The 22,934-nt window shown below is 52.1% G+C and overlaps 10 protein-coding genes across 10 annotated transcripts; 4 read left to right on the top strand and 6 right to left on the bottom strand.

Annotated features, from left to right (window-relative positions):
* Positions 1-1,359: 1,359 nt before the first annotated feature.
* On the bottom strand, positions 1,360-3,526 carry A1O1_04297 (uncharacterized protein; the record flags this gene model as incomplete). The annotated part of the gene is made up of 7 exons (XM_007725192.1): positions 1,360-1,439; positions 1,499-1,574; positions 1,626-2,115; positions 2,177-3,040; positions 3,101-3,296; positions 3,350-3,468; positions 3,522-3,526. The coding sequence occupies 7 exons, from the start codon at positions 3,524-3,526 to the stop codon at positions 1,360-1,362; spliced, it is 1,830 nt and encodes a 609-aa protein (XP_007723382.1).
* Positions 3,527-4,282: 756 nt separating this feature from the next.
* A1O1_04296 (uncharacterized protein) lies at positions 4,283-4,876 on the bottom strand (the record flags this gene model as incomplete). The annotated part of the gene is made up of 1 exon (XM_007725191.1): positions 4,283-4,876. The coding sequence occupies one exon, from the start codon at positions 4,874-4,876 to the stop codon at positions 4,283-4,285; it is 594 nt and encodes a 197-aa protein (XP_007723381.1).
* Positions 4,877-5,439: 563 nt separating this feature from the next.
* Positions 5,440-7,112, bottom strand: A1O1_04295 (uncharacterized protein; the record flags this gene model as incomplete). The annotated part of the gene is made up of 3 exons (XM_007725190.1): positions 5,440-6,816; positions 6,871-7,001; positions 7,058-7,112. The coding sequence occupies 3 exons, from the start codon at positions 7,110-7,112 to the stop codon at positions 5,440-5,442; spliced, it is 1,563 nt and encodes a 520-aa protein (XP_007723380.1).
* Positions 7,113-7,757: 645 nt separating this feature from the next.
* Positions 7,758-8,834, top strand: A1O1_04294 (endonuclease G, mitochondrial; the record flags this gene model as incomplete). Its single annotated transcript, XM_007725189.1, has 1 exon — positions 7,758-8,834. The coding sequence occupies one exon, from the start codon at positions 7,758-7,760 to the stop codon at positions 8,832-8,834; it is 1,077 nt and encodes a 358-aa protein (XP_007723379.1).
* Positions 8,835-9,552: 718 nt separating this feature from the next.
* A1O1_04293 (uncharacterized protein) lies at positions 9,553-10,230 on the bottom strand (the record flags this gene model as incomplete). Its single annotated transcript, XM_007725188.1, has 2 exons — positions 9,553-10,059; positions 10,114-10,230. The coding sequence occupies 2 exons, from the start codon at positions 10,228-10,230 to the stop codon at positions 9,553-9,555; spliced, it is 624 nt and encodes a 207-aa protein (XP_007723378.1).
* Positions 10,231-11,264: 1,034 nt separating this feature from the next.
* A1O1_04292 (23S rRNA (-2'-O)-methyltransferase) lies at positions 11,265-12,419 on the bottom strand (the record flags this gene model as incomplete). Its single annotated transcript, XM_007725187.1, has 1 exon — positions 11,265-12,419. One exon carries the CDS (start codon positions 12,417-12,419, stop codon positions 11,265-11,267), a length of 1,155 nt encoding a protein of 384 aa, XP_007723377.1.
* Positions 12,420-12,756: 337 nt separating this feature from the next.
* On the top strand, positions 12,757-13,412 carry A1O1_04291 (uncharacterized protein; the record flags this gene model as incomplete). The annotated part of the gene is made up of 2 exons (XM_007725186.1): positions 12,757-13,112; positions 13,169-13,412. 2 exons carry the CDS (start codon positions 12,757-12,759, stop codon positions 13,410-13,412), a joined length of 600 nt encoding a protein of 199 aa, XP_007723376.1.
* A 432-nt stretch (positions 13,413-13,844) lies between these two features.
* A1O1_04290 (uncharacterized protein) lies at positions 13,845-17,287 on the top strand (the record flags this gene model as incomplete). Its single annotated transcript, XM_007725185.1, has 2 exons — positions 13,845-13,877; positions 13,946-17,287. 2 exons carry the CDS (start codon positions 13,845-13,847, stop codon positions 17,285-17,287), a joined length of 3,375 nt encoding a protein of 1,124 aa, XP_007723375.1.
* A 583-nt stretch (positions 17,288-17,870) lies between these two features.
* On the bottom strand, positions 17,871-19,502 carry A1O1_04289 (uncharacterized protein; the record flags this gene model as incomplete). Its single annotated transcript, XM_007725184.1, has 1 exon — positions 17,871-19,502. One exon carries the CDS (start codon positions 19,500-19,502, stop codon positions 17,871-17,873), a length of 1,632 nt encoding a protein of 543 aa, XP_007723374.1.
* Positions 19,503-20,552: 1,050 nt separating this feature from the next.
* Positions 20,553-22,172, top strand: A1O1_04288 (uncharacterized protein; the record flags this gene model as incomplete). The annotated part of the gene is made up of 3 exons (XM_007725183.1): positions 20,553-20,559; positions 20,641-21,257; positions 21,333-22,172. The coding sequence occupies 3 exons, from the start codon at positions 20,553-20,555 to the stop codon at positions 22,170-22,172; spliced, it is 1,464 nt and encodes a 487-aa protein (XP_007723373.1).
* Positions 22,173-22,934: the final 762 nt, after the last annotated feature.

Genomic DNA, 22,934 nt, shown 5'->3' with positions numbered 1-22,934 from the left:
GTCATCGTCCTTTTCGCTTGTTTATCTCCTATACCTCTTTCAGCCTGTTCCAGCTTCTGTGACCACCTACTACTAGTATCGCCCGTCGGCCGTCGGCGAGTTTTCCCGGGAACCTGATATTCAAAAGGCTCGGGAGTTGCAGAGGGCAAAACACCCTACACTAGTAGGTCATAGAGGTCGATTTCGTCTGGAAGTTGATGCAGTGATGGTAGTCGGTCATTTAGTCGTAATAAGTGAACCGCGTAGGTATGGGATTGCTCTCCGACTTCTTGAAGGAGTAGCCGTACATTCCCGGGGCCTTTCTCGCCAGCGGCGTTGAACCACAGCTTGTACTGCAAACTAGTGTTGCGGGTAGGAGAGACTGCAACAGTCTCTTATCATCGTGCAATGCTTGAGGGCTTCCTTGCATATGCCAGGACACTTTGGGAATCGAGACAGCACGACCTGACCAAACGAGAATTGAGATATATGCACGACTGATGTATCATGCCAGGAGGGGTTCCTCGATTATATACTATAGCACCAGGAACAACGTGAAGATCCTCATATCCCAGGGAGCTCGCTTCAGCGGGAGCCGCAGCCTAACCAGGCGTCCCACGATGGCATTGGCCTGAACCGCAGGATGGCTTTTTATCCTGCCTCCAACACGACAACCATGCTCCGGAAGAAAATACGCTTCCACTGAATTCGATGGTCTCCTCTGAATGGCCGCAGAAGAAGTGAACAGCAACAAGTTGTGCCTCGACTTTCACTGGCCAACACCTTGACCATGAACCGGTCTCTGTCCAGGTGTCTTAAAGCCTCATGGCTGGCTGTAGCTGGGCACTATGTTTAAGTTTAAACACCTTGATAACTACCTGGATATCAATCCATGATGCCTTGCCTGATCTGCTTGCTTGTTTCTCCACCCGGACATGGCACCCACGGTGTAGTAGTACGTATTTGATTCCAGTGACACCATAAGTTGCGCAATAGTATGAATACCTGGCCAAAGGTACATGTATTTGGTAACTTCGCTGCCTTCTTCATTGGCTGATGGCATTATCAACCCAGGCGGGCCAAGCAACTTGTCATCGTGTCGTGGTACCAAGGATCACGCCGGTGTCCGCACATGTGCACCAGTCGTGGCATGTGTCTCCTCCCGTTCCGACTCGTTACGACGGGGATGGTAGCAGCCTGATCTCTCTCATAGTTCGAACTACGCAGGCAAGACACTTACTGCACAGAGTGGACTGCTGGAGGCAGAATCCGCATGCGAAGCCGGCTATCGGAAGACTGGCTGTTCGTCGTTGGCCGTTGATCGTTGCACCCAACATATATGCACATGTGCCACTTGGGTACTATGCGCCAGTAGTTCATTTACGGTCTTTTCTTCTCCGATAAGTCGACTTGACTACTGTTCGGGCCTTCTCGAGGCCGGTCCCAAGTACGCACATGCCCTGAGTCAATTGTAAGCTCCAAGGGTCGTTGACGAAGGACATTGGGTCAGACGACGTACCTTCAACGCAAGATGTGATGATACAGTCCTGCTCAAATGCCAGACCACTCAATGGATGGTCATCAATCTTCTTGGACTGTAGATCAACGTCAGAATGTGATGACACTGTTCAGAACTCAAGACATACCATGACCGGAGGTAGCTGTGCAGTCCGCGCCCGTGGTTCCACAGGATGGTTGATGAACTCGGATTCGTCGACAATGTCTTGCTGTATACTGCCCGTTCGGTTTGAGTCGGACCGAATCCTGTTAATCACGCTTGCGCTCTCTGTCCGTTGTCGGAGAAGTGACCCTGACTGCTGCGAGATGCTACCTCTCGTCCGCGCAGTCGCCCCTTTCGGTCGATGAAGCATACCGACACTGAAGTCCCATAGCAAAAGCTTGCAATCTTCCCCGACGCTGCCAAAGCGATAGTTCCTATCGTCACATCGCCAGGGATCGAATGCCACTGCCGCCACCCACGAGTCATGCCCATGACATCGAGCGATGATCTGTCGCTCATGAAGCGACCAGATAGAGACCAGGTCATCCTGGCCACCAGTAAGCACGTATTTGCCGTCCGGAGACCAACAGACACAGGTGAAAGCACCATAATAGGATGAGTATATATCGGTTAATCTGAGAGAAATCAGTTTTCTGTCTCAAAGCCATCGTTATGCAGCAGTCCAAATGGCATTACCTTTCTTGCAAATAGTCGATTATTCGAAGACAGCCGTCATCCCCGACCACTGCCAAATGCTTACTGTCCGGTGAGAAGGCAAAGTCTGTGATGGCTTGGTTTGAGATCTTCCAGCAGGCCACAGGATTGGCTTTTTGATTTGATGAGTTGACACTCTTGGTGATGACCAGTGTAGATTGTTCTTCGTCTTCGATGCTGATGCCCTCGTCCACCAGCTCTTCAGAGACAAACGGTGCATCTTCTTTCTCCTTATCGTACACCACCAGGGTGCCATCCATGTGTGCAGCAAGGAAATGGTTTTCGGAGCCTGGAATCCACCTGATCTTCGCAACAGCAGAGCTGTTAATGATGCCGTTCTTGTTGATACGGGCATATTTCTGAGACATGGGCTCATACCAGATGATATCACTGGCCGAAGAGCCCATCACAACATCCATATGTGTCGGATGCTTCGTGAGAGGATTCACATCATGACAGAGCATGTGCGCCTTTGTGAAGAGGATCTTCGTCATTGGATCCTGCTTGGAGCTTGAGGACAGGTCTAGCCACTGAAAGGCTCGATTGATATTCGCAAACGCAAAAGTACCGCCTGGGTCTCGTTCTACCAGCTTCTTGACCAGGCCCTCGTGCGGGATGACCCGAGACACAAACGAAGAGTTGCTTTTAATGATGTTGTTCTTTGGTTTCCGCCGCTTGAGGCCATCTCCCCTGCTGATGACTGGCGATAGTGCCGCGTTTCCCTCACCAAACGCCCGGACAGTACTTGATTTATTGCTCCCGTTTATTGAAATCGCGGGATTGCTTATGTCACTTGTCGTCTCAATGGATATCCTTGGCTCCTTCTCTGGCTCTTTATTTTCTTTGCTCTCCTTTGCCTCTTTGCCTTCCTTGATGTTGTTCAGCCCTAGTGACTTCCACCGCAACAGGCTACTTGTGGCAGTAGGAGCTTTATACAGGTCATGATTGATTTGTTTGGGATTCAGCGATACAAGCGATAATTTCACCCCACTGGTCGGAGGAACGACGCTCGTCGCCAAGGGATTCGGATTGATTACCGGGGCCTCGGAGGGATGAGGAGGAGGCGTTGCGAGTTGCAGGTCGTCTCGTAAGATATATGTGCCTAGTTTTGGGGATAAGCGTCTTTGAGGCGCCTCCTGAGACTTGCGCACCCACCTTCGCCAGCCTGAAAAGTGTACTCTGGTCCTTCGCGATGGGTTAAGGTGTTGGCTGTCTCGAGTGTGGCGGTGATCAGCCCGTTGTTTGTGGGGTATCGAGGGGGAGGCGGTATTGCACTATACCAGAGACATCAGTGAGATTTCATGGATGGGGAGGCGGCTAAACATACAACATCGTTCTATCTCACAAGGGGTCTACCTCGGTGCGCAGCTGGGCTGATCGCTATCGATTTGACTGCGCCGCGGAAGTAGAGGACGTCTCAGCCAAGGCTGAGCTTGGACGCCTGAGATTGGAAGGTCAGGTCTCAAATGCGAAGGCTGAATGTCGAAGTGAGGCGAAGCCTGAGACCATACATGGAAGAGCGGGTGTGAGCGATGGTTGTCTCGTGTCGGCAGAAGTGTCGAGAGCTGCCACTCCGAAAGCGGTATCTTTAGTGGTTCACAACTTGAACGGTGGGTCGAGCTGCCACGAGTGGTTCAGGCCAAGTGCGGGGGTGGCATCTGGGTCCGGTGTCCAGACAGATGCATCTGAGGATTTCCAGCCTCGTTAATGTAACACAGAGTGACCCATTATCCCCGACACGTAGAATGAGGCAAATTGGCGATGGCTCTGACGCGTCTGATACTGTCACAATAGCCAGGCGCGTACTTGCGGCAGCATCGTTCACCATACTCCAAGACAGCGCAAGCAACGGTATGCATGTCTGGACGCATTCCCCCCCCCCCCCCCCCGCCGGCTTGATGGTAGTGTCTGTCCTCAATTGGCAGTATCTGTCATACCATTGCAGCGAAAGACTCGCGGATGGCCGTGGTGTGTATGCTGATGCGCTACCTGTGCAAGGCCTCCTGGCAGAATCAAGAAGAAAGATGACGCCGGGCCGAATGAAGATCGAAAAAGACAAACATCACCACCCGTTATCTTACAACGTTCTCAAATATCGTCCGGCCACTTCATCGCCGCCAGTTCGTCCCTCAACACACTAGCAAGCTCCTGGCCGACGACTTCAAGATCCGTTCGTATTTGCCTCTGATGATCGTCTTCGCCTTCCTCCTCATAGTGGTGACCGTTGCGCTCCTCCTCCTGCTCCTCCTGCTCTTCTTCTTCCCGCCGACGATCATCTCCAATACTGCTGCCATTTCTCCCGTTTACGACACGTTGCTGTGCAGTGTCTCCCTCTTCTTCAGGATGCCCATTAGGCATTGAATTCGAAATTCTCTGCTTGGGTTCCGGCCCCGTCACAGCCAGCAATACATGGTCCCCAATCGGTGTGATAACAGAAATGGCTCCGGTATTCTGCGCTTCGAAGACAAGACTGTCCTCGGACGCAACAGTATATGCGGCCGTCATGGTCGTGGACTGGGTGCGCATAGCCTTGATTGACGGCGTCGCACCTCTGTACGCGTAGGCGAGGATCGATCCGTTCGTTGCAGACACCATGAGCGACGAGACATTCTCGTTCCAGGACAGCGCCTCTCGTAAAAGCGCAGACAGTCGGTCCGAGTCGAGGAGGCACACTTGACCCATTCCTTTTCCAATGGAGGTTGGGGCTGTGATGAAAGGTACGGTGTGCAAGCTTGCGCGCCTTCGTATGAGTATCGAGTCCAAATGTGAAAAGACTTTGAGTCCTCTCGCCGTGGGTATAGCTTGTAGGACTTCATCAGAGACTCACATCTAACTGCGCGGGATGGACCTCGCAGCGAGATACTGGTCACGTGCATGTTCAATATTCCGCGGCGGGAATTGTCAATGCTTGGCATCGTCATGATTCAGCACCTGCCCCTGGTACTAACATCAGGCTGCATTATGGACATGATAAAGTACACCTACATGTATCTACAGGTACCTTACCTACCTAGTACCTTGTAGGCTGAACTGCCAATGTTATGGAGAACGATTAGGACGGAATTAATGCTGATCAAGAAAGAGCCCGGGAGTTTTCGGGGGTAAGCAACACCAAGTTTGCAGAGAAGGGCAACAAACAGCGTTGTATATGCTCACAATGGAGTGCCTTGTCATCCCATCATAACAATACCATCGGTTCAAACCCACTCAAAGAATGCACCTGTACTGCCTCCTAGAGGAAAAAATCAACTCGCTGTCAATGCAAAACTAAATCCCAGAATCGCCATGCCCAAGAAAGCGAACGCAATACAAGTCCCCTTGTTATGAGTCAATTGTAGACTCTCCGAGAACAATGATAGTGCCACACTAGCCATGACTCCCGAAGTCACTGCAAACATTCCACCGTATATGCCTTCGGTAGGTGCGCCAAAACTGCTCTTCTTGGCTAGCTTGAACCACAAGGCTGCAACTCCGGCTCCTAAAGGCTGCGATATTCCTCCAAAGAAGGCCGACCACGCGATCGCTTTAAAGCGAGAGTCCAACGCCAGGTAGAGTGGTAAAGACATTGCAAAGCCTTCCGTGATGTTGTGGATGAAGAGCGCCATGAACACGGAGAATCCAAGCTGCGGATTGGCATGGTTGGTCGCATATGTGATGAAGCCCTCAGGAGCCTTGTGCAGCGCAATAGCCAAGGACGTCTGAAGCCCTATCGACATGAACGCGTTGGTGGGAACATGATGATGATGTTCCCGTCCGATTGAGTGGGAAACTCCCGACACCTGACGCAAGCTGTCGCTGCTTAGTTCCGAATGTTCGTGGTCTTGATGGTGAATGTGATGTGTATGGTGAATGGCAGATCGCGGGCGCCCCGCAGGCGGCCTGACACTTTTCGAGCCGCTGTGAGTATGGGAATGAATCAGTCCGGATTCATCTTCGGTAGGCATCTCTTCAACGCCTTCTAAAGAAGGCGCCGCAGGGCGCCCATCATTGCTAAAACTTTGCCACGTCTGATGTCTGGCCAAAGCGCCGTGGCCTGGCAGCACTGAAACTCGTCGATGGACCACCTTGAAGCAATCCTGCCCACAAGGATCTGTGAAGCCCATGCAAGGGCCTTCTTCGTCACAGTTTTCCTTTTGTCCAACAACATATTTGGAGAACGTCCTCGTTAATGTGTTAGGTATCATGGAGGGTTTTCGACTACTGGGCGCGGTGTGGAATGACTGTTTGCGACCGGCTTCATTATCCCCGTTGCCTCCATGATTATGCTTCAGATGGCTGAGACTGGCCGTGCGTGTAAGCAGCGGTGTATCTTCATCTTCCTCCGTAGCTGGTGCGGCGCCTGATCTTGGAATGGGAAGTCCATTGGTGTGTTCTTCATCGTGTAACTGCTCTGCCATCTCCTCACGTTGCTTCTTTAAGTTCTCCTCATCATCGTGATTATGGTCACAGTCCACAACGTGCGACGGTAATAGTCGATGAATGACGCGCGACAAAAATTGGATACCCACGACTCCCGCTAAAAACAGGCCGATGAGAAGGAACGAGGCAGTCCGAGGTGGGTATCCTGCGTCCTCGAGGTAGGTCTTCGACTGCGGCAGCATCGAGAACAAAGAGGAGAACAACTGGCATGATATCAGCTCACTAGCCTGTCCAGAAAGAAGGGAGTCGTTCCCTACCATTACACCAAAGCTCAGACTTAGCGATGCTGAAAGGAAGCCATCACTTTCCGCGATCGAAAAATCATGCCAACGTGGAAACAGGCGGACCACTATGTCGACGCAGATGATCGTAGCACCAAGCACGCAGGCTGCAGGTGTTAGCAATCGCTGTATCAAAAGCGCAGAAGCAAGCCAGGGTCCTTACCGATCCCACTGATGCATGTCATGATCCATCCCCGAGTATCATTGTCAATGGCCATCTTGATGGTCTCGCCTCGGAGGCGAGGTACGGCGGAATATGTATGAGGTAGGTAAAGTCTTGCACAACTGGTGTAGCAAAATATACACTTTACTTGTGTAGAATGGAAGATGCGTCTTAAGTTCTACAACTCTGATGCATCGTGGTTCTGGACACGACGAGGTGGATCGGCTGAAATATTGTCACTTTGAAAGGAGTTGGGGTCGCAGGCACGGAAAGTGCAGACGGCGGGAAGAGGAAGCGACTGCAGCATATGATGCGTATGACGCTGCTTCTGCGACTAGGAGGACCTGTTAGAAAAGTGGCTCATGAGTAGCCGATAACGGGGGATCTGGGCACGCCCCGAACAATTGGAATGGAAATGCAGTCCCTTGGATAGGTACCTTATGAGGTACTTACAGAGTCCTTGCGCCCCTAAGCCTTGTCGCTTAGTCAACCACTCGGGGCAACTAGTAGTAGTATGGAGGCTAACCATTTACGCGTTCCCTTGCACAAATGCACAGGGTTTGAGCCTCGCCGGTAACTGGACTTTTGTGCCGCGCTCCAATTTTCCCGAGACACGAATTGTTCATCCCTCAATATAATTGCTAGATAACGTAGAACGACGGATTATGGGCCCAAGAGCCTTGTGTCGAAAATCACTCACATGCCCAACACGTCCCTTGCCATCGTCGCAGCGGCGTCTGCAGCCGCAGGGGCATCGGTGACAGCTCTTTTATTGTCCAGATCTCGACAACGCGAACCTTTCCCTGCCCCTACGCCCACATCGACACTAAAGGAACCGCCCTCGTTACCTGCTGCTCCCGTTCCGGTCCCGGTTCCTGTACCGGTCGCTGTATCAGCTACTCCTGCTCCTACCACTACACTCCTCCCGCCTGTCGACCCGTCTGGAATTCTGCGGTATGGGTTCCCTGGACCTATTGCGGACACTTTGTCCACGCCGTCTTTCCTTGCCGCTTTCAACCGAGCGACTCGAAATCCTCACTGGGTAGCGGAACACTTCACGGCCCAGTCACTGCTCTTGAACAATGCCTCTCGGCGAAATAGCGTCTTTCACGAAGACTTGACGGTACCTCCGATGTTCCGAGCCAAACTGGCGGATTACGCACGAAGCGGATATGATCGTGGACACCAAATGCCGGCGGCAGATGCAAAATGGTCACAAGAGGCGATGGATTCTACCTTTGTCTTGAGCAACATGTGTCCTCAGGTTGGGGAAGGCTTCAACCGAGATTACTGGGCACATTTCGAGGACTTTTGTCGAGAGTTGGTCAAGAAGTATCCCAGCGTCAGGGTGGTAACCGGACCTCTGTATCTGCCCAAAAGGGACGACAAAGATGGTAAATGGCGGGTGTCTTACGAGGTCATCGGAAATCCGCCAAACGTGGCGGTGCCGACCCATTTCTTCAAAATCATCTTCGCCGAGGAGGCCGCCGAAAGCCCTATCGGCAAGGTCGCACTGGGTGCTTTCGTCTTACCGAACGCAGAGATCCCCAATCAAAAGAGCCTGGGCGACTTTGAAGTCCCGATCGAAGCTGTGGAGCGGGCGAGTGGACTGCTGTTCGGCGAAAAGCTACCGGCGGAAAGGAGAAAACAGCTTTGCAGGGAGGTCAAGTGTGAAATCGTCGTGAGAGAATTCGACAGAAGTCGTCAGCAGTCTGGCAGGGTTGGTCAAAACTCGAAGGTTGCTCCGCAGATTGCGCCTGCCGGAGTGAAGTGGTGATGGCCAACTTGAACGCTGAGACACTACAGAGCAACTTTCACTGCATTCAAGCTGATTCGTGGAAACCCGGGCTGCGACGAAGAGGTTTAGCTGATCTAGGCAGGGTGGCCCTTAACTACCTACCTAGGCATTCGATTCAGTGGTTTCGTTTCCCATACTGAGCGTTCAGCGGCATCAAGTGGCAGCATCCCTGGTCTTCTCGGTGTCTTATGTATCTGCTGTACTAGAATTCTTTCGTCTCAATCGCCAACTTCGCCGTACGAGGCACAAACGTGGGCACGGCAGATGCCAGCAGACATATCATGAGTGGGCAAAATATAGTCCATTTGGGTAGGTAGGACAAGGACAAGGACAAAAAATCAAAGTAGGCACCTAGGTAGACAATACCAGCGTGTTTGCGTTGTTACAGGCCATGGCACGAAGCCTTAACTCAGCCAGGCTACTCCGGCAGCTGCTGCCTAATGATACGGACATAGAGGATTGGTGACACACCCACTCTTCAATCCCCGGCAGCCGGCTCATGCAAAGGCCTCTCCCACAAGAGTTAGGTGTCTGATCTCGTCCACGTTCATCGCTTCTCTCCCCATTTTTGACTTGTACAGAAAGGAAACTTCATTCTGGACCTGATCGACAAGTCAACCAGCACGCTTGTCTGTCCAGCTGCCTCATGTATACCCTTGCTTCCACTTGTCTTCCAGATACGGGCCGCCTCGCTGACCTACTTAGCAACCCGATAGGGGCGGCGGAATGGTGGTCCAGCTCCAAAGGTTGGTCGTGGGCGTCGCACTGTCTGAGTTGTGGTTTCCGTGGAGGTTCGGGTGGTGGTGTATGTAGAGCCACTGGTCATGGTCTCGGTGCTGGTCAGGGTCTCGGTGAGGGTGACGGTCTCTGTGTCGGTGGCGGTCTCGGTGCTGGTGGCGGTCTCGGTCCCACTGCTAGTGACCGTCTGAGTGCTGCCGTCCGTGATGGTCTCAGTCTCAGTGCTGGTGACTATTTGACCTGGATCGCCGATCAGGGTCTGTGTTTCAGTGGATGTAATGGTCTCGGTGGTCCCGTCAGAGACAGTCTGGATACTGGTTACCGATTCGGTCGTGGTGCTGATGTCACTGACGGTCTGGGTGGAAAGGGCGGTAGAGGTAACGGTTGAGGCAGGGACAGTGTTGGTGAAGGTTGCCGTGATGGTGCCTGTTGAACCGTCCGAGTTTGTGACAGTGGCAGTCAACGTCTGCTTCACCGTCAGCTGGGATATCGAAAGAACTCAAAAAGCAGCAGTGCATACCGTATCAGAGGTGACTTGACGGACGGTGAGGTAGTCGAGCTGACCATCTTCAGCGCGGCCCTTGATGGCTGCCGCACTGGCCCCAGCAAAAAGAAGAGCGAGACTGAAGAAATGCATCTTGGTAATAGTTGAATGGGTACAAATGAGTGATCGAGGAATGCTGGGGATGGTCTTCAAATGAGATGTGGAAGAGAGAGAGTGTGAAGAGAGGGAGAGATGGGGGCTTTCACAGTTTTATAGGGATGAGCTGTGCGGGCTCATCGAAAAGGAGGAAAGAATGAACCCTCTTACTTGCATCTTTTGGAAGTTGCGATGTCATTTTTCATTGATGGGAGGCAGGCATCACCACTCCCGAACATGTTTGTGCATATCCTCGCGACTTCGTCATATAGACATTCCCGGCAACAGCAAGCACGAGGACAAGCCGCTGGGAAGCTGCGCAACGGGATTCGTACATTCTGACAACGGCTACAATCTCAATCAATCCAACGGCAGATATTCCGTCAGATTCTGTCGGAAGAATCGACAGACACGGCGTAGGGGGACAGGCAGAAAGGAACAGCGAATGTCCGAAGTCGCAACACAGTCTGCGCCAATTCATCTTGGGATCTAGCAGCCAATCAAGCTTTAGATCAAACGCTCATCATGATAGGACGGCTGCACAAGGCTATACCCTGAACACATATCTAAGACAAGTGGTGCGACGAGGAGCCACTGATCCTGGTTGCCATACAAATGATGTTGCGACTGTCTGACTAGACCGCTCGCTGCTTCAGTAGATGCCTCGAGAGGTCCCAAGCGTGCCTCCTCCCAGTGGACGAGAGATGGCGAATTCCTATCGCACAGGTAGGAAGCGTGGGCGGTGTATTGATCTTGAATGAATAGATATTGCGTCTCGACGCCGGCTGCGGGAGACCTGAACCGCCTTCTGGTTGGCATACTCCCCCGCTGCCCACTGTTGACGTGCTGCACGCCCTGTTCCCATGTTCGAGTAGGCTCTCGTCGCGGTTGTCGTGGACAGCAGAAGTGGGCACTGGGTAAGGCAGTGATGCCATCTTTCCTAGATATGGCCTGATGACGGAAGCGAGTGTTCCCGACGTACCGTCGGAGGATACCAACCCGTCTGCGGAGCACAGCTTGGTCAAGGTGCTTCAAGTCCCGTCACGATGTGACGTACGAAGTCGATCTTTAGTCTTGCCGTACGCACCGGCCTCGGCTCTCTTGCGCTCAATTGCCTCTTTATAAGGCGGTGCCGTGGGCGGCTGTACTGGTGGGAGGCTCACATAGTCTGCTGGCAACCTGTAGGTGGCGTCAGCATCCCATGCGGACAGGTCTCCGCAAGCGAGAAACGGCGCGATCCATCTTTGCGGATCGCTCTCCTCGTCTTCAAAGTGAAGCTCAACAATGCCATCCTCTCGCACATGTCTCGTCTGCGCTTCTGAATGCACTGGTTGCTGCGAAGCCCGTTGCGGGATGTTTAGTGCGTCTCCAATCTCAGGAGTCCAGTCTTTGACGGGCCGGTATCCCTCACATACCACGAAAGCCTCGACGCTGCTTGCTCTACTAGATCGGGGTTTGGCAAGGTGAACTCTTTCGAAGACCAGTTTGAGCTGTGCAAAGATCAGATCCACATTGCGCCCGCGGAAAATCTTAGCCACAAACTTGCCGCCCGGTCGGAGCACTTTCATCGCCAATGTCAGCGCAGAGTACAGTAGCTGAGATTGTACGTAGATATCCAGATCATGAAGACCTGTCACGTCGGGAGCACCGTCACTGATGACCAAGTCAACCTTATGCGTTTGGTTGCGCTCATCAAAGTCCGGGTCGATAGCTTTCATAAGAAGCGGCACTGTAGAAGGATGGGTGATATCGGCCGCCATTTGAATGATGCCTTCCAAGGGGGCCATCGGTTGAAGGTCGATCGCGACGATTTTCACGTTAGGGCGAGGCTTGAGCTCTGCACTAGGAGGTTGTACTCCCAGGGCGCCCATACCGGAGACGTCGTCGTCCTTCGAGTTCTCGCCCACTGGTCCGCCAGCTTGCTTACGAAATCCCTCCATCTTCTCCACCCATGCTCTCCGGCCAAAGCTTTCACCTTTTATGAGGATGCGCGAAAGGACCTGACTCCAGCTGCCGGGGGCTGCGCATAGGTCAACGACTCGTGTACACTGGGATGGTTCTGCATACGAGAAGAGATCAAACTGCTCGTCGATCTGGATGAGTTTGAATGCCGACCGTGCTCGCCAATTCTGCTCCTTGGCGAGTCTGTAGTAGGCGTCTCTCTTGTCCTTGGATGATTTTCCCATCGCGATTGTTAGCTGTATAGCGAATGCTGGATGGTGGACTCCAGATTTCACGTTGGTCGACGGGTGAAAACCAGGACTCAGTATAAGGGAAGATTTGCGCTATACTCCGCCGTTCTCAGCCTTGTCGCATCCGCAGATGAGCGCCAAGATTATACGGCGGATTTATGCTACTGCACAAGCATTACATCCAATGTGGTGTCCTTTCTCAAGTTGACACGAGGGCATTCGCGTACCGCATCGGCACCAATTCAGACCATATTGACCGCGATCTTATTCTCATCAAACAAGCTCAGGCCAGACGCGCGCCCGGTACGGCTGAACGAAGGCATTGGCAATCATGGCGCCCAGTATGTCGCTTCACAGCGTGATCGCAATCTTGATCCTCTCCACCGACACATCCCCTGAGTCCTCTCGGTTGTTTGCCAAATACTACAATCCCCCTCACACATCACCTGCGCTACCTGCGTCTCCTCAACCCTACCCTACACTTAAGGAGCAGAAGGCTTTTGAGAAGGGACTGCTAGAGAAGACCGCAAAGCAGACCTCGGACGTTATCCTCTACGACAATAAGGTCGTGGTGTTTAAGATGGAAAGCGATGTTATGATATACGTGGTCGGAGGCCCTGAAGAGAACGAGATCCTTCTATACAATGTGATTTTGGCTTTGAGGGATACACTCAGCATTCTACTCAAGTACGGTTCGCCTCCTCCTAACATAGCGAGCGGGTATCTAACAATACTTATTGCAGGAATTCAACGGATAAGCGGACAATCATGGAGAACTATGACTTAGTAACGCTCGCCATTGACGAGATTGTGGACGACGGCATCGTGCTGGAGACCGACCCGGTCATGGTGGCATCGAGAGTGACCAAGGCTCCCGCGCAGGACGCACCAAACATGAAGAACATCGACCTAAGCGAACAAGGTATTCAGAATCTTTGGGAGTTTGGAAAGAAGCAGGGGATGGAGTTTGTCCGGAGGAACTTATGACCATTGTGGCCGTGGGAAGTGCAGGCATGTATGAAAGTCGTTATTGGGCAATGATTGGGCTGGCGCTAGGCGCAGGCTATGGCGTTATCATGGGTGCGATATTGTCCTGAAGTTCATGAAACAGAAGCAATCTGTCGTGACTGGCAATGTGCCAGCTATGAGCCGAAGTCACAAGGAGGCAAGCCTTGCAAGCGTGGAGTATCTGATTAATGGAGATCCTGGACCAAAAATCAATGTGTCTGATGAATGACAAGCCGACGTCATTTAGGGCGGCTTTCAAAAAGTGCCTGCGACTGTATTTCCATGTCTCTCTCCTCACCACTAGTTATGTCCAGGTACTCGAAAAGTGCGACTTATTAGTTTGTATTTGTGCCCTTTTCTTTTGCTTTGAGAACTTTCGCACCTCATTCCATTACCGGATAAGTCCTCATTATGAAGCAGCGTTTCTCTTCTCTCGACGTAAAGGTCGGTTAATCCAAGCCCTGTCCCCGCCTGGTGATTTCGTCGCGACTGACTACAATCTTATTGTTCAGGTTATTGCGGCTGAACTAGCAACATCACTTACGACTCTACGTGTCTCCAATATCTACGACCTTTCTAGTAGAATCTTCCTCTTCAAGTTCGCCAAACCTGGCCGCCGAGAACAGCTGATCGTTGACTCTGGATTCCGATGTCACCTTACGTCTTTCTCCAGAACAGCGGCGACTGCGCCATCAGCTTTTGTCAGTCGGCTGCGGAAGTACCTCAAGAGCAGGCGGGTCACAAATGTGGCACAAATAGGCACAGATCGCGTCATCGAAATAACCTTCAGTGACGGTCAGTATCGGCTATACTTGGAGTTCTTCGCCGCCGGAAACATAATAGTCACAGACGCACAGTTGAACGTCCTTGCTTTACTACGACAGGTCAGTGAAGGTGATCAAGATGTCGACGTGAAATTGGGTGGGAGATACACCTTAGAAGTAAAACAGAACTTTCATGGCATTCCTCCCATCACATCGGACAGAGTCAAGGAGATTCTTGAGCATGCTGTGCAGAGAACGAAAGCGGCAAACGAAATTGGAGGTAAAAAGGCCAAAAGAGCGAAAGGAGGAGACGATCTGAGAAAGGCTCTGAGCGCTGGTTTCCCAGAATTTCCCGCTCATCTGTTGGAACATGTCTTCAAGGAAGCCGGCGTGGATGCGGGCACAAAGGCAGAAGATGTCATTAACAACCAGCAATCTATGCAATTAGTTATGAAGGCTTTGGATCGCGCTCACGAGATCTTTACGACCTTGGGTACTGGACGGTCTAAGGGTTACATTATCGCGAAGACAAAGACGTCTGCAGAGAGCCCAGCTTCAGAGATACAATCCCCCGATCGAGCCAATCTCCTCTATGACGATTTTCACCCATTCAAGCCTTGCCAGTTTGAAGACAAACCTGGTATACAAATTCTGGAGTTTGAGGGTTTCAATCGCACAGTTGACGAGTTCTATTCCTCCATAGAGTCGCAAAAGCTGGAGTCCCGGCTCACAGAACGAGAGCTGGCTGCGAAGAAGAAGTTGGAGTCAGCAAAAGAAGAACAGGAGAAGAGAATTGGTGCACTTAAGCAAGTGCAAGAACTCCATGTCCGAAAGGCTCAAGCCATTGAGGCAAACACTCATCGCGTCGTAGAGGCATGTGCCGCCGTCAACGGATTGATTGGGCAAGGCATGGACTGGGTTGATATCGGAAAGTTGATCGAGAACGAGCAGAAACGCGGCAACGTTGTGGCACAAACTATCAAGCTACCGTTGAAACTGGACGAAAACACAGTGACTCTCCTGCTTGACGAGCCTGGATTCGACGAGGAAGATGAAAAGAGCGAGGCAGACGAGACGGACGAGGAAGAAGACTCGGACGAAGACTCGGACGAAGAGTCCCGCAAGCCCCCGGGCAAACCAGCTGCAGATAAACGACTGGCGATCGATATTGACCTCGCTCTTTCACCGTGGGCAAATGCCAGACAGTACTACGAACAGAAGAAGACCGCAGCAGTCAAGGAATCGAAGACAAAGGAAGCATCCGCTATGGCGCTCCGATCGGCAGAGAAGAAGATTGAAGGCGACCTTAAAAAGGGTCTTAAGCAGGAGAAGGCTGCCCTCAGACCCGCGAGAAAGGCATTCTGGTTCGAGAAGTTTCTCTACTTCATCTCCAGTGATGGGTATCTGGTCATTGGTGGGAAGGATGCACAACAGAACGAATTGCTGTACAGACGGTACCTGAAGAAGGGCGATGTCTATGTGCATGCTGACCTTCAGGGCGCATCTAGTGTTATCGTAAAAAACAATCCACGGACTCCTGATGCCCCCATACCACCATCAACACTATCCCAGGCAGGTGCTCTTACTGTTTGTACAAGCAGTGCATGGGATTCGAAAGCCGTGATGGGCGCATGGTGGGTGAACGCAGAGCAAGTGAGCAAGACCGCACCGACCGGAGAATATCTCACCACAGGTGGCTTCATCATTAGAGGTCACAAAAACCTCTTACCTCCAAGTCAGCTGCTGTTGGGCTTCGGCGTTTTGTGGTTGATCAGTGAAGAGAGCAGAGCCAATCATGGAAAGCATCGGTTGGAAAGATCTGAGAGCATGCTGCCCGGTGAAGCAGAGGCTCTGGCGAACGATGCAAGAGGTATATCGATAGACGAGCAAGACCTAGCACAAGAGCAGAGCAAGCCAGTACCCGATGTGGAAGATGCCGCAAACTTTGTGGAGGAGGAAGAGGAAAATAACGAGGTTGACAGTGGATCAGATGGGGCCTTCGGCATTCCAAATGAAGAGACAGAAGTGGGTAGCGACAGTGAGGACGGTCGAAACGGTTCAGCTGTGGACTCTGAAGTTGATGACAAGCCCTCGAACCCACTACAGCATAATGGGTTAAGCCTCCAGCACGATGCAGAAATTGGGGATAAGGACAAGCCTGACGCCGATGTCGAGGCCGAGTCGGACGGCAAGTCAGAAGCTGGAAGTGAGAAAGGAGACCTCAACAACGGGACACCTGATGGCGATATGTCAACACGTCCATCCACCCCAGCAGCTTCGCATGTGCAGTCGCAGTCGCAGTCCAAACCGTCCCAGCTGGCACGCGGTAAGAGAACAAAAGCTAAGAGAGCACAGAAGAAGTATGCAGATCAAGATGAAGAGGATCGCGCCCTTGCAATGCAATTACTGGGCTCGAACCGCGGTCAAGAACGAAAACAGGCCGTAGAAGCCGACAAGGCAGCACGCGAAGCCAAAGCCCAAGCCGACCGGGAACGACGCAAAGCGCAACACGCTAAAGCTGCAGAAAAGGAACGTCAGCGACGCGAGAGACTCGAGAAGGCAGCGCAGAGTGGCAGCGGCGCTGCTGTTCCGGAACTCGATGAAGATGATGAGCTGAGTCGTGAGCAATTGGAAGAAGAACGTCGCGAGCTGCTCAACATTGACCGACTAGTGCCTATGCCCGAACCTGGAGATGAGCTGATTGCAGCGATCCCTGTGTGCGCGCCCTGGACAGCTCTGTCACGCCAGAAATACAAGGTCAAGCTACAACCTGGCAATATGAAGAAAGGCAAAGCTCTCAAAGAGATCCTAGGCTTTTGGACTTCATTGGGGGCTAAAGGCTCCAAAGTGGTGGATGAGTCAAATCGCGATAAAGAGCGTGTCTGGAGACGTGAGGTCGATTTGCTGAAAGAGTGGCGTGTCGAAGAAATTGTCGGCTCCATTCCGGTCAAGGGGTGTCGCATTGTTCAAGGTGGTGGAATGGCTGGTGCACTAGGGGGTGGAGGAGGTGGTGCGGCCGGCAAGGGAAAGGCTAGTGGTGGTGGGAAAGGAGGGAAGGGCAAAGGGGGCAGTGGGAAGAAAGGCAGATGAAAATCGCCAGCAAGAGAGAAGAGAGAATAGCAGCGACGATGGAAAAGGACCTCGCAAGGCTATGCATAGCATGGCCTCTTCCAATGGCAGAGAGATTGTGTGTGTGTAGTACCTTGAGTCGATACACACTTTCTCATAGGCGATATACCATCTGCCTAAGTGTGACCGTCTCAAGTTAGGTCCGTTTGATGTCAAGTGAAGAGGTCAAGAGAGACGATACAACCACACCGGCTGCAAAGAATAGGATGTGACGGATCTATGATTAAACTTTCTATTTGCTCCTTCTGGGACACTGTTCTACTGTCCCATGCAATAGGTCGTCGTCGATCTTGCGCGGTCGCCGCGGAGACAACATGTACCGCTTGTACCACTTCTAAAATGACCAGCAGCTGAACGACTCCTTCCATTCGAAATTCTAGTCGTCTCTCGGGCGAAGAAGCCACCAAAATAGAAGCCGGCCCTATCAAACCATCACGATCGAGGTTCTTTCTTTCGTTGTGCGAGCCGGACTGTGTTCCTAAGCTGGCGGCGTTTCCTCCTCCGCTGTTCATGTTTCGTTGACGGGAACTTGTCGTCCACATCCTCAGAAGTCGACTCTCTCAGCCGCAGCTTTTTCGATCCGGTCAGTGACCGCGTCTTCAATATCCTGGGTGATTGATTCTGCGAGGTAGTCTTGATGTCCCTGATGTTGCTTGTTCGCATGTGGATCTGCGCTGCCATTTGCTGCAGCATCTGGTATCACACGCTCATGCGTGGTCCTCTCTGTTTCTCCGGTTCCAATCGCGTCCCTTCCACGTCTGACAGTCTCAGCAAAGATGAAATCACAGTCAAGGTCATCGAAGAGTCGTAATACGCCAAATAGGGAATGCGCCAGGTCTGTGATCGTCGGGCCGATCTGGACGTTATACAGCGTAGTTTGGACCTCGACTCGAGCTTGACGACCATCTTCAAATGTAATACTTTGGTCCTCGTCCAAGGATGAGAAAGCGGGTGGAAATGTATATGTCGCCACCGAAGTTATCGGGGCGTAAATGGATTCGGAGGCCACTGACGACGTGAGTGATATTGGCGACCTGGAGGAAACAGGCAAGCCAGCGAATGCGGACCAGTGGCATGAGATGATGCCGACATTCAATCTGACCCGTCCATTTCCTTTCCCGTTCACTGCGGCTGTGTCTTTTCCTTGGCTGCTCAAGAACGTGCGGACCAGGTCGTTGAATTTCGCCTCGACTTTGCCCGCAGCGACAGCGGCTTCGGTGAACAGAACAAGCCTACCTCGCGGCGCATAGTGTCTGTATTTCATCCCAGGGGCGCGCGGGGCAGCATCCACATCGTCCACAACATACTTGTCCTGGTTGCTGTCTTTGCTCCTGTTTTGCGAGTCACTGGTCTTATGCCGTTTGTACCCGATAGCAGTGTACGCAAATCGATTCCCAGCCTCGCGACCATGCGCAATCAATTCCGACTGCGACACCCCACCGGGCCGTAAGATCAGCGGCGGATCATGCAGCCCATCAACCACACTACTTTCGACGCCGACATCGCAAGGTCCTGCGTCGAGGATGAAGTTGATTCTGCCCTTCAAATCATCAAAGACATGCTGCGCGGTCGTGGGCGACGGTTTCCCCGACGAATTTGCCGAAGGACCAGCAATAGGCCGATCCGTCGCAGCGATGAAAAACCGCGCATACTTGGACGACGGGATGCGAAACCCGATCGTCCGTTGGCCGGGATGGACGTTCGCGGCGAATCGCGAGGTCTTGGGTACAGGCAGCAAGACGGTCAACGGGCCAGGCCAGAATCTTTCGGCCAACGCTCGATAGATCTCCGGTAGAGGTTCGCCTGTGAGTCGCTCCAAGTGTGCGATGGATGCGGCATGCACGATCAGAGGGTTATCGCTGGGTCGGCCTTTGGCTGCGAAGATGCCGGAGATGGCAGCTTCGTTGGTCGCGTCGGCCCCGAGCCCGTACACCGTCTCCGTGGGAAATGCTACTGGTGGAGCGATCCCGTGCCGGATCGACTCGATAGCGTCCCGTAGAAGAGAGGCGTTCGGATTTGTGGCGGCATCTTGGATGTAGTGGAGGTAGATCTGGCGGTATTCCTCGTCCGATGCTGTCTCGGGGAGGTGGAGATCTTTCAAGCCGACAATCCTCGTGTCGCAGTTCGTGTAGGGCATGGACGCCAGGTGCCGCCGGTTTTGCTGTATGGTGTCCATTGTGAATGTCAAAGTTGATGTTGATCCTGGCTTGGCTGAGATTGCTGGGTGTGTCGGATGCGTCGAGCGTCGTCTGTATACTCTTGGATGGGAATGAAATATCAAATTTGGTGAGCGGAGAAGACGAGGCAACTGCAATCGCATAGGAAATAGAATTCAACCTGGACGCCAGGAAGACGAGAGCCTCCGAGAAGATGTGACACAAAGGCTGAAGATGAACGATGCAATCACAAGGCTCAGCATATTGAACCTCTTACTGGCACGTCGTTGAGACTTGGGGGGCGTCGAAGACAGCACAGAAGTTAAATCATCATCTTACAGAATTGTATCCGTTGACTTTCTCTCGAGGAAATATAGTAGGACTGACGGATCTGGCGACGGGAGTGATGCTCTTTTCCCGACCGACTTCTTGCTGCAATGGTTGCGAGCCTCAGGAATTTTTTCGCATCCGGATTCACTATTCAAGACTAGCGCAGCCTCGTCATCCCTGTACAGCCTTGTCCTACCTTAGGTACCTTCTATGTGCCCACCTCTAGCGATACCTGTAGCATCCAAACTAATGTACCTTATTAGACGTCAGGGGTCATTTTGACTAGTCTTCCCACACCATTGCTACATGAATTACTCTGACAAGATCGGTGGCTGGGTGTCCATAAGACCATATTAGTTGGAGTTTGTTGATAAAATAAAAACATTCGGCGAGATTCTGGCAGTCAGTCTTATCTGATATGGTTTGTTATATGCTCATGGATTGGGTCTAAGGAGTCCACACCGTATCTCTGGCGTCCGTATGCCTAGTGCTAGTGTATGTCGACATCGGAGACACGATAAGCCAAGGGGCCCCGCTGCAACTGATAAGGTCTTCCCGACCTAGTCGGAAGTACCCCGTCGTAGACATTCCCGTTGTAGGCGCATGGAGCATGGGTTGAAACAATCTGATCGAACATTCGTCCCATTGCTCAAACCACTCGGCACGCGGTGGACGATATTTCGGGTAACTGGGTGATGGTGGGTGCGTCTCATGCCAGTCTGCGCACAAAGACTGGCTGCATGACATGTGAGTCTGGAGCCCAGTACCTTGTCCTGTTGGAATCTTGCCGGCAAAGCGAGAGACACAGCTAACTTGGTATCTTGCCAGGCCGTGCTCGACGGAAAAAGTGCAACGAGCAGAGGCCACGGTGTGAGAAATGCGTCAAGTCAAACCGTGCATGTTTATGGCCTGACGAGGATGATCTTTTCGACCGACGCCATCGTCGTGTGTCCAAGTCGCCTCGATTGTCACCTAAGTCGCCGGAGCTCACAAAGACCGGTAGAAAGCCATCAGTGACAGCGCAATCAGCAACGAATAGGCGTGGACAGTCTCTCCTCGTATGTCGTGAGATCTGCTTCAAGACCGATCTCTTCAACTCGGCCATGTTCAAGTCGGATCTTGAGGTTGATTGTATGCGGCATTTCTTCGATGGATTCCTACCGTTGCTCATTTTGTCAAATGCTCACCCTGGTTTCTATTCTGCATACGTTCCAGAGGTGGTCGACATGTTGCTACAGTTTGACGGATTGAAAGATGTAGCATTGGCCTGTGGAGCATCACATCTGCATCTTGCCACCGGAAGTCCACAGATGAACGAATCTGGACTCGTGTATTATTCCCGAGCTGTTTCCAAGGTAAATCAAGCATTGAACAAGATTGACTGGAGCCGAGACGATTACAATGTCGCGGTTCTGCTGGCCATAACGTTTCTATACATTCACGGGGTAAGTGGCCCGCAAGCAGATCGGTACCGGCGGTTATTGTCTGCTCGGATTTCGCTGACAATATCTGAAACACAGGCGTTCGCACTCCACACCAACGGCGACATTCCGAAGCATGTGATGGGTGCTGTGCAACTCATTAATCTCCAATACGCTCAATCACGGAAACCGCCCTTGGCCCGACCAATACACCGGATCATTTGGGAGAGCATACTTTATCAGATGTTTCGCCAGACGGTCCGGCGGCCTTTCTCGGTCGGCTTCCAGCCAGATTTCGACTTTGTGGCAAGAGCCGAAGGCGTTCTGCAGTCTCTCACATTTCCGGATGCCTCACCTGCTGACAATAGTCCTGTTATTGGAATTCCTTTGGATCTTCAGAAACTCATCATCGAGGTGGTACAGCTTTGCAAGAGTCCATTCGTGCCGAGGCCGGAGGTCTTGCGAGATCTTGAAATCCGAATGAAGCATTGGGAGGGCACCATCCTGGAAGATGGACACTGCATCAAACAAGAGCGCCATACCAGCCTCATGTCCACGCCGTCAGACAGAGCAGGTGTCTTTTATCAACATTCGACGAGTCTTCATATTCTTGCAGCCTCTCTGCTTTTAGACTGGGTCTCGAGGTGTCACGAGGTTCCGTGTGGAGCGGAGCCACATCTTCCGACCCCTTGCAACTCGTGGCAAGTCCGGAAAGCGTTGCACATTATGCGCTGCCCGCAAGCAAATGAAGACTGGTTACGATGCTATCTCGGGTCATGGCCGTCGTTGATCTTTGGATATGCAGTCGATAAGCCTGAGGAGGTCGCCCTAATCAGAAGTGACTTGCAACAACGATTTCAGAAGCTGTACTCGTCGGAAGAGCTGCTGTTTCTGGCCGAGTTAGAATCAGTTTGGCATGCAAGAGGGATTGGCCACTGAAATAGGTACAAACGTGTCCAAGGTTGGGGCGGGGCTCGCTATGCTTATATCTGATGCTGAAGCGAGCGCAGGAGTTCATGTTATAGCGCGGGATAAGTATTATGCAGAACTTCTTGATTCCAAGCCTTTGTATTCAAGTACTTTTCGGATGGCCCCCCGAGCGAGCGTGGATTTGCCGTCGCTTTTGCGTGTTAGGCTGCTTGGGTAGTAATATGATCAGTCCACCATGCGGGCGCAACGGCGATAAAGTAGGCGTGAAGTTTGCTGCTTGACGAAGGAATCTTCCAGCGCACGAAGAACTTGAACCACACTCCCAGTTGATCTGCTCAGCACTTTACGCGTGGACGCGTTGTGGGAGCCCTCGCGTGACGTCATACCAGTATTACAACTCTACCTTTTGCCGCTGCTTCAACTGTGCCTATTTCTGTTCTTCCTAAGGTATGCCTGCTCGTACGTAGGTAAGTACCTACTAGGTACCTAATTAGTCATCCACACCAGCTTCGTCTCATCACAGTCAGCAGGCAGCAGCAGCAGCAGCGGTCAGCAATTAAGTCTCAGCTCGCCATGTCGATTTGACAGGCGTTTAAGATTATGATGAATAAGCGAAAAAGCGTGGAGAAAGCGACTTCTTGGTGATTTCTCCATTCGTCCACACTGGCATGGGCCGTTTAGTTATTGCTACGCCTTCCTTCACATGGTCAGAATTGCCCGCCGCTTTGAACAAACTGTTAACAGAGCGAGGAGTGAGACGGGACCCGTGCT

This window comes from Capronia coronata, assembly GCF_000585585.1.
Source record: "Capronia coronata CBS 617.96 chromosome Unknown acBCG-supercont1.3, whole genome shotgun sequence".
NCBI lineage: Eukaryota > Fungi > Ascomycota > Eurotiomycetes > Chaetothyriales > Herpotrichiellaceae > Capronia > Capronia coronata.
Note: the sequence above shows the minus strand (reverse complement) of the source record. Positions and strands in the feature narration are given on the sequence as shown.